This window comes from Embiotoca jacksoni, unplaced genomic scaffold (genome assembly GCF_022577435.1).
Source record: "Embiotoca jacksoni isolate LCO1_2020_lvr unplaced genomic scaffold, fEmbJac1.0.p SCAF_80, whole genome shotgun sequence".
In the NCBI taxonomy this organism is placed as follows: Eukaryota; Metazoa; Chordata; class Actinopteri; family Embiotocidae; genus Embiotoca; species Embiotoca jacksoni.
Genome location: NW_027185437.1, coordinates 515,557 through 528,630, shown reverse-complemented (window position 1 = coordinate 528,630; position 13,074 = coordinate 515,557). Strand labels below are relative to the sequence as shown.

Here is a 13,074-nt window from a genome sequence, read left to right as displayed (position 1 = left end):
TACACAAACAAAAAAAATACACAAACAAAAAGATACACCAACAAAAATACACAAACAAAAAATACACAAACAAAAAATACACAAACAAAAATACACAAACAAAAAATACACAAACAAAAAGATACACAAACAAAAAGATACACAAACAAAAAAAATACACAAACAAAAAGATACACCAACAAAAAGATACACAAACAAAAAATACACAAACAAAAAGATACACAAACAAAAAAAATACACAAACAAAAAGATACACAAACAAAAAGATACACAAACAAAAAAATACACAAACAAAAAGATACACAAACAAAAAAATACACAAACAAAAAAATACACAAACAAAAAGATACACAAACAAAAAAATACACAAACAAAAAGATACACAAACAAAAAAATACACAAACAAAAAAATACACAAACAAAAAGATACACAAACAAACAAAAAGATACACAAACAAAAAGATACACAAACAAAAAGATACACAAACAAACAAAAAGATACACAAACAAAAAAATACACAAACAAAAAGATACACCAACAAAAAGATACACAAACAAAAAGATACACAAACAAAAAATACACAAACAAAAAGATACACAAACAAAAAGATACACAAACAAAAAGATACACAAACAAAAAAATACACAAACAAAAAAAATACACAAACAAAAAGATACACAAACAAAAAGATACACAAACAAAAAAATACACAAATAAAAAGATACACAAACAAAAAAATACACAAACAAAAAGATACACAAACAAAAAATACACAAACAAAAAAAATACACAAACAAAAAGATACACAAACAAAAAGATACACAAACAAAAAAATACACAAACAAAAAGATACACAAACAAAAAAATACACAAACAAAAAAATACACAAACAAAAAAATACACAAACAAAAAGATACACAAACAAAAAAATACACAAACAAAAAGATACACAAACAAAAAAATACACAAACAAAAAGATACACAAACAAAAAGATACACAAACAAACAAAAAGATACACAAACAAAAAGATACACAAACAAAAAGATACACAAACAAAAAGATACACAAACAAACAAAAAGATACACAAACAAAAAAATACACAAACAAAAAGATACACAAACAAAAAGATACACAAACAAAAAAATACACAAACAAAAAGATACACAAACAAAAAGATACACAAACAAACAAAAAGATACACAAACAAAAAGATACACAAACAAAAAAAATACAAACAAAAAATACACAAACAAAAATACACAAACAAAAAATACACAAACAAAAAATACACAAACAAAAATACACAAACAAAAAATACACAAACAAAAAGATACACAAACAAAAAAAATACACAAACAAAAATACACAAACAAAAAGATACACAAACAAAAAATACACAAACAAAAAGATACACAAACAAAAAAAATACACAAACAAAAAGATACACCAACAAAAAGATACACAAACAAAAAGATACACAAACAAAAAAAATACACAAACAAAAAGATACACAAACAAAAAAATACACAAACAAAAAGATACACAAACAAAAAATACACAAACAAAAAAAATACACAAACAAAAAGATACACAAACAAAAAGATACACAAACAAAAAAATACACAAACAAAAAGATACACAAACAAAAAAATACACAAACAAAAAAATACACAAACAAAAAGATACACAAACAAAAAAATACACAAACAAAAAAATACACAAACAAAAAGATACACAAACAAACAAAAAGATACACAAACAAAAAGATACACAAACAAAAAGATACACAAACAAACAAAAAGATACACAAACAAAAAGATACACAAACAAAAAAATACACAAACAAAAAGATACACCAACAAAAAGATACACAAACAAAAAGATACACAAACAAAAAATACACAAACAAAAAAATACACAAACAAAAAGATACACAAACAAAAAGATACACAAACAAAAAGATACACAAACAAAAAAATACACAAACAAAAAAAATACACAAACAAAAAGATACACAAACAAAAAGATACACAAACAAAAAAATACACAAACAAAAAAAATACACAAACAAAAAGATACACAAACAAAAAGATACACAAACAAAAAAATACACAAACAAAAAAAATACACAAACAAAAAGATACACAAACAAAAAAATACACAAACAAAAAAAGATGCTGCTTTCTGCCCTTTTTCATATTGTTGTTGTTGTTATTATTATTATTATTATTGGATTATGTTCTGTATTGTTCTGATTTCTCTGGATCAGACAGGTTGGTTGTTATTTGTTCATTATATCAACATTTTCTGAATAGTACAAACTATGAAGTGAATTGTAAAGTTACGTCAATGAAAAATTAACTGCTCTGCTCAGAAATATTATATTTTATGTTCATTTTGGCAGTTTGAAGATATTAACTTGCACTTTGTGATGTGGTTTTAAACTTTTCTATTCCTTTTTTTTTAATTTTTTTTACCAAATGATAAATTTATCAATCAACAAAATACTGAATCCCTGATATGAGGCCTTCAGCAGTCAGCTCCAAACACACGTGTTCTCATGACCACTCAAACACACGTGTTCTCTGTAACATGAGAGACCCAGAATGTGATGTTCGGACTGGAGACAGTTCATCTGAAAGGATGCGAGATCTTTATCTTAATGTCATCTATAAATATAATTCATCAGATTATTGATTGATTGTATATGACATCATCAGATTATTGATAAATTATATATGACATCATCAAATTATTTATAGATTATATATGACATCATATTATTTATAGGTTATATGACATCATCAGATTATTGATAGATTATATATGACATCATGAGATTATTGATAGATAATATATGACAGCATCAGATTGTTGATAAATTATATATGACATCATCAAATTATTTATAGATTATATATGACATCAGATTATTTATAGGTTATACATGACATCATCCGATTATTGATGGATTATATATGACAGCATCAGATTGTTGATAAATTATAAATGACATCATCAGATTATTGATAGATTATATATGACAATCACATTATTGATAGATTATATATGACATCATCAGATTATTTATAGATTATATATGACATCATCAGATTATTGATAGATTATATGACATCATCAAATTATTTATAGATTATACATGACATCATCAGATTATTGATAGTGCAGGATCAGTGTGTCAGCAGCATGTTACTGTTGGAGCTGCTACAGGTGGAGCTGCAAGAAGAGCTGTAGGTGGAGCTGCAGGTGGAGCTGTAGGAGGAGCTGCAGGAGGAGCTGCAGGTGGTGCTGCAGTTGGAGCTGTAGGAGGAGCTGTAGGAGGAGCTGCAGGTGGAGCTGCAGGTGGAGCTGCAGGAGGAGCTGTTGGAGGAGCTGTAGGAGGAGCTGCCGGTGGAGCTGCAGGTAGAGCTGCAGGTGGAGCTGTAGGAGGAGCTGTAGGAGGAGCTGCAGGTGGAGCTGCAGGTGGAGCTGTAGGTGGAGCTGTAGGAGGAGCTGCAGGAGGAGCTGTAGGAGGAGCTGCAGGTGGAGCTGCAGGTGGAGCTGTAGGAGGAGCTGTAGGAGGAGCTGTAGGAACATGCAGACACACAGGTTGGAACCTCCAAGAAAGTTTTATTATCTACTGAGTTCTTCATCTGAACAGGAACTAAAGCTTTAGATAAATATAACAATATAATAATATATGAATGACTTCAGCATAAAAAGGAAACACTAAAGTAAAGTACAAGGAACTGAAGTTTATTTATGAAGAACACTTTCTTTCTTACCTTCCACCATGTTAGTTTGTAGCATGTCGAAGTGTTGGACTTCATGTATAATATTATTAATATTACATAAGAGAATATTATATATTCATATGTACTTTAAGTTTTGGTATTTAATGTGGAACAATTCAAAAGGAAACTCACCATTATTGATTGACAGCAGGTCAATCAATAATAGATCTCCGTGTGTGTTCATATGTTTGTATGATTCTGTGTGTGTGTGTGTGTATGTGTGTGTGTGTGTGTGTGTGTGTGTGTGTTTCTACTGGAGTTCCTCTGAGCCCGGGGTGTGACGTCACTCTCCCAGAATGCATGGCTCCCAGCGCGGCGCCCAGCAGTCCAGGCCTGAACTCCAATAAACATCTTTAAAAAGTTGTTCCGAAATGTCGACGTGGAGGCGGAACCGAGGCGGGACGGAGAGCTGGACCGAGCCTCGATCGGTAAGTAGCGCCGTGCCGCCGTGTTCCGACCCGGGCCGAGTGTGACCCGGCTCGGTAAAACGCGGAGAGTTAGCTCCGCAGGACAAACTCCCGAAGTACTTGTGGAGCTGCTCTTTTGTTTTTTACCCGCATGTCGGTCCAGAAAGGTTCCGAGTCCATAAACAGACCCACGAACTCCGCTCTAAGGGGCTTATTTTATATTTAACCCGGGTTAGAAACACTCCCACCTCCGAACCGGGACACAACTTCACCTCCACCGCCGAACTTAGTGACGGCAGGCAGGCTAGCGGGGAAACTTAGCCCCGGTCCGGCAGAGACCCGGTCCCGGTGGTCCGGACCAGCTCGCACATCACCGGGACTCTGAACTTGAACCCGCCTCAGACGAGAACCGTGTTTCCTCCACAGGCGGCTCGGAACCCCTCACAGTGAGCGGGGACATTTTTACTGCGGCTCCATGCTGGAGACCCACAAGATGGCACTGAGGGTCCGTCCGGTCCGGTCCGGCCCGGCCCGGCCCTGAGAGCCTTTTATAATCCACAAACTGGGCTTTCTGCAAAAGAACAACTAACTTGTATAAATTATATAGATATTAAAGCTTTTAAACTGCTCCTTCACTGATAGTTAACATGCGAGTCCGGTAGGTGTCGGTGCTGCGGGTCTCCAGCAGAGGGGAGTAGCCTCCTGGTTCTGGTTCTGGTCCTCACAGGTGCAGGACGTCTGAGGTCATCCAGTCCAGTTCGGTGTTCTGATCCAATAAAATCAATTTGTCAGGAGGTGGTTCTCCACAAACTGGACCTGAATCCAACATACTGAACCAAGTTCTGGAACCCTAAATGGACCTAAACTCTATTCTGTTTATTAGAGGAATACTTTACAGAACTTTTTTGATTTGAATAATTTTTGTAAACATGAAAGAAATGCTGATTAAATCTCTTCTAGAAATAAAATCATGACGTTTGTTGAAAACAGAACTGATGAGAGAACTAATGAACCTTCTGTTCTTACTTTGAACATTGAACAGTATCTGAGGTGTTTTCATAGATTTCCATCCACAGTAGGATCTAGTGGGACCCGGTAGGACCTAGTGGGACTCTGTGGGACCCGGCAGGAACCAGTGGGACTTGGTAGGACCCAATAGCACGTAGTGGGACTCAGTAAGACCCAGTAGGAACTAGTGGGACTTGGTAGGACACCAAGTGGGACTCGGTAGGACCTAGTGGGACTCGGTACGACCCAGTAGGAACTAGTGGGACTTGGTAGGACACCTAGTGGGACTCAGTAGGACCTAGTGGGACTCGGTAGGACCTAATGGGACCCGGTAGGAACTAGTGGGACTTGATAGGGCCCAGTAGGACCTAGTGGGACTCTGTAGGACCCAGTAGGAACTAGTGGCACCCGGTAGGACCCGGTGGGACTCTGTAGGACCCAGTAGGAACTAGTGGTACTCCGTAGGACCCAGTGGGACCCGGTAGAACCTACTTGGATCTGGTGGGACCCAGTAGGACCTAGTGGAACTCGGTAGGACCCAGTAGGAATTAGTGGGACTTGGTAGGACCCAGTAGGAACTAGTGGAACTCGGTAGGACCTAGAAGGACTCGATAGGACCCAGTAGGAATTAGTGGGACTTGGTAGGACCCAGTAGGAACTAGTGGCACCCAGTAGGACCTGGTGGGACCCAGTGGGACTCCATAGGACCCAGTAGGAAAGAGTGGGACTCTGTAGGAACTAGTGGGACTCGGTAGGAACTACTGGGACTCAGTAGGACCCAGTGGGACCCGGTAGAACCTACTTGGATCTGGTGGGACCCAGTAAGACCTAGTGGAACTCGGTAGGACCCAGTAGGAATTAGTGGGACTTGGTAGGACCCAGTAGGAACTAGTGGAACTTGGTAGGACCTAGAAGGACTCTGTAGGACCCAGTAGGAATTAGTGGGACTTGGTAGGACCCAGTAGGACCTAGTGGGACCCGGTAGGACCCAGTAGGAACTAGTTGGACCCGGTGGGACCCAGTAGGACCTAGTGGGAACTAGTGGGACGCCGTAGAACCCAGTAGGAACTAGTGGGATTCGGTAGGACCCAGTGGGACCTAAAGTAGGACTGAAGTTTAATATTTTCTAAGACAGCTGCTGTACGTGTTCTGTGTTCTTGATATGTATCCAGACAGAACATTCATTTAATCACATAACAACGTATGTAACTTGAACACATGTGAAGTGCAGAACAACGTGTGATATAACAAACATACAGATGAACTGACTGAAGCATCAGGAGGAAACGTGTATTAATACCTTTAGTGGTGATACTTGTTTTATGTAAAAGTAATAACATACAAAAAATATATTCATCTTTATTTATTTCTTTTAAAATATAGATCACCTGATTTAATGGTAAAAGTTTCTGCAGAGCACCGTCCTGTCTGAGCCAATCAGTGTGCTCTGTTTAGATGATGTCATCATTTAAATAGATGTGAGGAAGATTTCAGATGTCTGTGATTCACTTCTCTCTGGTCAGAATCACAGTTTTATCTTTGTTTACTATCAGGTGAAATATGATCATGAATCTGGTTTTATATCATGAAGAAGCCGATCCAGAGCCGTTCATCACATGATCATAAATCAAACACGTTGGAGCTACCGGGCAAGTGCAAAAAATTAATCCCAGATCTCCAGTAAATGATCTTCGGAAGATCCTGAAAGGAAACATGCAGAAATATCTTCATCAATGGTGAACATTTTTCAACAGAACCAGAAAGTAAAAGAAGAACTGCTTCCAAAAAAAGAAAAAGTTTGCAGCTTCATGTGGGAACAAAAATGTTTTTGGAGAAACCTTCTCTGGAACAAAGATGTTTTTGAAGAAACCTTCTCTGGAACAAAGATGTTTTTGGAGAAACCTTCTCTGGAACAAAGATGTTTTTGAAGAAACCTTCTCTGGAACAAAGATGTTTTTGGAGAAACCTTCTCTGGAACAAAGATGTTTTTGGAGAAACCTTCTCTGGAACAAAGATGTTTTTGGAGAAACCTTCTTAGTGGTGAAGAAACAAAGATGAAGGTGTTTGGTTAAAACGCTGATTGTGATGTTTGGAGTGAAGAAGATGAGGCACTGTGTCTGAGAAGCACATATGATGGCGGGACGGGTGCACTTCACTCAACACGTTGTTTGTATGTTAGTTCCTTACATGTATGTTGTTCACGTGTATCTCTGCTCACCCAGCTTTTCTCAAAAAGTTCTATAACAGTTGTACTTTATTGTGATTAAATACATTTTCTGTCATAAATATGCAGCATGACACTACTTATTCTGTACAGAACAGCATTTATAACAGACATATCAGTGATTAAAATAATGAAGAACTGATTCATTTTGGAGGGTCAAAGGTCAACATCAAAGTGACCCCAATTTGACCAAATGAGGCACAACCGTTCAGTTGGCCTCGAGGATATACTGGTTCCAGTTTAGTGGTCAAAGTTCAAGGTCACTGTGACCTCACGTCCCTCTCATCGGTCCTTCCTGTTCTCGTGAATATGATCGAGGGATTTTCTTCAATCACTTAAATGACATCGTGTGTTTTACTGAGTGTTTCTCTGGTTTAGTTGTTGTTATTTAAAGTCTGCTGCACGATTTAAAGGTGTAAAATGTAAGAATTAAATCCTGTAATACTACTTTATACATCAGAGGGCGACAGTGAGTCATCGTCTGGCAGTCGGTCCCAACCATCGACCAGCGGTGGATCTGACCGATCTGACTGGAAACCTGACGATACTACGTCCCGCCCACCGATAGCTGTAACCTGACTGCACCACAGGCCTGTCAATCAAACAGACACGCCCCCAAAAACAGGTCTTCTTGAATCTTCTTTTCTAATGAATGAGGGATTATTTTCAGATGGACCTCCAGAAAACTAATAAGAAGGAGTGACTTTAGCTAACAACACCGAGATAACTGATGGACACATTTTATTCACTTTGGATTTGATGAGAGAAGTTGAATGGGAGTCTATGGAGCCGGAGGCTTTTTGGAGCCGACCTCTAGTGGCACTCGCTGGGATTGCAGCTGAAGACACTTCTGGATCAGAACCATCTTACAGACCTGAAGCTACGAACTCTTTTATATCCAGTCTGTGACTTCTTCCCGTCATGTTGGACTGAGAGCAGACTGAATGCTGCACTGACTCACTGTTGCCTCCTGTGGTACAAAGTGGTATTACAGACCGGATGAGCTACCCGCCTGCCACCAGCTCCTCCTGCTCCCTCTCCCCCGGGCTCTCCTCCCAGGGGCCCTTCTCCTTCTTCCAGCACCCCCAGGCTCACGTGCCGGGGCTAGCTGGTTAGCATGCTAACTTCAGTAGAAGATAACATCAGTCTTAACGTCTGAACATTTTGTAGTTGAGTTATTTTCTAAATGTGTTAAGCTTTTCCTGTCGGTCGGAGCTCCGCCTCCTCCAGGAGTAACTGGGCTGTTGTTGTGTTGCAGGTTTGTGAGGATGCCACGCTGCCTCTGTGATTCCTCCGCCGCTGAATACTAAAACCGACCGCCGGCCCACACAACAGCTCCTCTCAGGAAACAGACCCGGTCCAGCCCGCGGGGCTCCTCGTCTCAGCAGCCCTGCTGGGGTTGCTATGGCAGCTGCTGTCACAGAAACCAAGTGCTGGACACCGGCTGGCCCCAGAGAGGCAGGACACACCCCCAGAGAGGTAGGACCGACCCCCCGTCAGCGAGCAGCTCTCGTCCTCCCTGCTGTCTGAGCCCCCCCATGAGTCCGGTCTATGTCTGGTCCGGCTGCGTTCCACCATGTTCCAGCAGCAGGACCACCTGAAGAGCCCCCCGGACAGCAAGCAGCTCTTCCACTGCCAGGACTGCGGCAAGCAGTACAACACCCAGCTGGGCTACCGACGCCACCTGGTGGCGGCCCACGGCGCCGCGGCCGGCCTGCCCTGCCCCGAGGGGACTCCCTCCCTGCTGGAGCACCTGGGCGGCCATATTGACAGGCCTCCCCCCTCGGAGGGCGGCGCCAACGTGCCGGTGAGAGAGAGGAAGTACTCGTGTGAGCGCTGCGACCGCCGCTTCTACACCCGGAAGGACGTGCGGCGCCACGCGGTGGTGCACACGGGCCGCCGCGACTTCCTGTGTCCTCGCTGCGCGCAGCGCTTCGGCCGCAGAGACCACCTGACGCGCCACCTGAAGAAGAGCCACGCCCAGGACTCTGGGCTGATGCCGCCGTGCGCTCCCAGCACCCCCGTGGCTCCGCCCACCCCCTCCACCCAGTGCCCCGTGAAGGAGGAGCCCAGCCCGGTGACCTCCGACCTGGGCTCCATCTCCAAGGAGACGGCGGAGTCCTTCTCCCGGGACATGTACCCCTCCTACCCCATGACCAACCCGGTCCCCGGGATGGGCCCCCCCCATGGCCTCATGCAGGGCTCGCTGTCCTCCGGCATGGCGGTGGGACGCCACATGTCCCCCCAGCCGTCCCACCCCCATCACCACCACCTGCAGCCCCCCGCGGCGCCGCAGCAGCAGCCGTACAGCAACATGTCCCGGTACCAGCACGGATCTACCTCATACCCCCCTCGCGCTGACATGGACAGCTTCCTGCTGGACCTGCAGAGCGTCCCCCCACCCCACCTGAGCACCGTCAACTCCTCTACCTCAGCGGCTGCCTCCCCCCAGAGGGAGGTCCTGGGGGAGGGCGGAGACCCCCACCTGCTGCCCCGGAGCCCCGCTGTGTCCTCCGAGCTGTCCTGCTCCACCAACATGGACCTGGGCCCCCTGCTGAGCTTCCTGCCCTTCAGCCTGCCCCCCTACAGCCCTCACATGGGGATGGGGGGGTTGGTGATGAGCTACCCGCCGGCCACCACCTCCACCTCCTCCCCCTCCCCCTCCACCGGGCTCTCCTCCCAGACCCCGGGGCCCTTCTCCTTCTTCCAGCACCCCCAGGCTCACGTGTCCCAGGGCCCCGCCCCCCACAACCACAGCCAGCTACCTCAAGCCTACAGCAGCCCGGCGATGAGCACCTCCAGCTCCCTACCTCACTACTACCAGGCCTTCCAGCAGTGATTGGCTCCGCCCACCGATGTTAACCTGTCAGAGCTAACGATGCTAACCGTAGTTCTTACTGTTGAACACAACCAATCACCTCATCAGTATTACCTCATTATTTAAAGCTTGAATGTCTGATGACGTGGAGATGATGTCACGACTACCAAATAGACTTCACTCACCTGAGGCCTTCACTCACCTGAGGCCTTCACTCACCTGAGGCCTTCACTCACCTGAGGCCTTCACTCACCTGAGGCCTTCACTCACCTGTCGCAGGTGTCAGAGCAGTTTATCCTGTAACACATCATATCTGAGAGGACGTCTCACCGGATGTCCTCTCGGGTTGTCCTCTCGGGTCGTCCTCTGAAGGACCAGTAATAAGAACATATGATCCTCATCATTCCTTAAAGTTCATATTTGAACTTTGTTAGAATCTATTTTCCAAACTCTTTGATTTTAATGATAAACCTTTCAAAATTTTAATTTTTTGGTATTTTTTTCTGAAGTGAATATTTGAGATCCCATCAGCTGTAGTCGTCCTACAAATGAAGCTTAGGTTTCCTGGAGGGACTGATCAGGTTCACTGTGAAGGATTCATGTGGATCAGAACCACTGTTACAGAACGTCAGGTGAGACGGCATCACCATCATCACCATGGCAACACAAACACTGCTCCTCTCCATCATGGAGGATTAGATTTAAATGCACTTAGTTCATGTTTGTCGTTGAGTTCAGGCTGAAAGCTGCTGCTGCTCTAACGTCTGTGGGTCCAACAGAACCAGAACATGTGACCGGGCCGGTACCGTTCAGACACAGTACTTCCTGTTTGATTTTGAGTCTTTGAGACGGTCTCAGGGCTGCTGTCTGTCCTCCCTCTGTCCTCCCTGTGCCAGACCCCCCAGGCCTCAGGGCTGCTGTCTCTGAACTGACACACACACACACACACACACTCTGGCCAGTAAATTAAATCTACGTGTAGAAAACATGAAGTTATGTCCTATACCGGGGGGGCTGTGTGTCTGTTCAGAGCTGTAGTATGTAGATGTGTGTATTTGGGAGGTGGCAGACCCGAGGTGACCCGAGGTGACCTGAGGTGACCCGAGGTGACCTGAGGTGGCTCGCAGCACTTGGCAGCAGCTCTGTGATTCAGACAGGAAGTGGTTTTGAAACCTGTTTCCTGCCGTCTGTTTTAATAGAAGTCCGTGGAAGCCTTTAGGAACACATTCACAGCACTTGTACCTTTAACGATGTCACTGTCAGCACTGACACCCCCTCCAGGTGTTAGTACCCTGCCCCCTACAGGTATTAGACCCCGCCCACCATGTGTTAGACCCCGCCCCCCAGCTCCTCCAGGAGGATGAGGATGTAACTGTCTTTAAGGCGGTCTCCCTGCAGGACAGCAGGACGTCCTCCTGTCTCAGGTGGAGGGGCAAGCGTGTCCTCCACGACCGATGTGATGGGGGGTGGTGGGGGCGGTCACATGACGCCGTCCTCCCGTGTACTGAAGGACTGATGAGCGTGGGACGGAGCTGTCTGACCTCCTGACTGGTTCAAGCACTTATGATCTGATCTGTACCTCAAACACACTCAGCTGCGGCTCCCTTTTTATTTGTATTTGCTTCTAGTTACGTTGGCTCTTATTGGTGCCATTAGATTGAACTATAAAGGTAGATTTTATGAATCTAAACTCTTTATCTAGTGGCAGACATAATTCAAACTTTCTACCTCTACCCTGTCGAGTATCTTTCTGCAAGAATCAGTAGAAGTAGTGTTAACGTGTAGCAGTTAGGCAGATGTGACCACTGAGCACGGGGACATGTTGGACGGCGAGGCAGCCGCCGCTCCTTCTCTGTACTCGCCTTTATTCTATGTCTACTTATTACTACCTCAGAAGAGACAGGAGACTGTCCGTCTAACTGCAGAGAAACGTCTGTGTAGAGTTTTATTTTTGTCAGAACAAGCACATGTACTTTGTAGCTCCCTAGTTTTTGTACTGAGGTTAGCTGACAGCAGAACCGCTGCTCTGCGGCGTCCTCAGTCTGCAGGGCTTCCTCCAGGCCAGCTGGCCGATCTCAGAGCACCCCGGCGTCCTGTGTGATGATGATGAGGTTGTTTAGAATCTCAGGAGTGAAATGAGAGTGACTCAGAGTCACTAACGCGCCGTGCTGATGCTGCAGGTCGAACTCCTCCAGACTGACGGCGATGGGCGAGCAGACGACGCCACGCTTCACTCGCTGCTTCCTCCGAGCTGCTGCGCTCCTCTGCAGCTCGGAGGAAGCAGCTGTGCAGCTTCCACCACCTTACCTCAGACAGGTGTGCTGTAGGTGTTTATATTATCATTTAATAGACTAGAAGACAGTGAAAAGAAAAGGAGTTGTCGTTTTCTAATTGTCACAACATAAAGTAATAAAAAATAAATCTTTAGATTTACCCTGTGTCTGTGGTGTTTTTTACTGAACTGAAGGAAGTCTGTGATCGACCCAACTGTAGTGAGTCCAACAGTACAGCTGGATAAAAGAATAAAAAGAACATCCAACTGGTTTTACTTCAGTTTGTGTGAACAGGGAACACAAATATAAAGTGTTGGCAACATGTATATAATAAATATATATATATATATATATATACATATACTGTACATATATATATATATATATATATATATAAAAATATATATATATACTCTAAAAAAAACGATTATTATTTATAATTGATTAAGTATAGATATCTTGTATATATCTTTATTTTTCTTTTTTAGGTGAATGTAAATTGGATCCTGCTAGGTTAGGTTAGGTTAGGTTAGGTTAGGTTAGGTTA

The 13,074-nt window shown here is 43.6% G+C and overlaps 1 protein-coding gene across 1 annotated transcript; it reads left to right on the top strand.

Annotated features, from left to right (window-relative positions):
- Positions 1-2,851: 2,851 nt before the first annotated feature.
- Positions 2,852-12,687, top strand: LOC138192096 (zinc finger protein PLAGL2-like). Its single transcript, XM_069139281.1, has 2 exons — positions 2,852-4,225; positions 8,695-12,687. The coding sequence occupies exon 2, from the start codon at positions 9,013-9,015 to the stop codon at positions 10,273-10,275; it is 1,263 nt and encodes a 420-aa protein (XP_068995382.1). The 5' UTR covers positions 2,852-4,225; positions 8,695-9,012; the 3' UTR covers positions 10,276-12,687.
- The last annotated feature ends 387 nt before the right edge of the window (positions 12,688-13,074 follow it).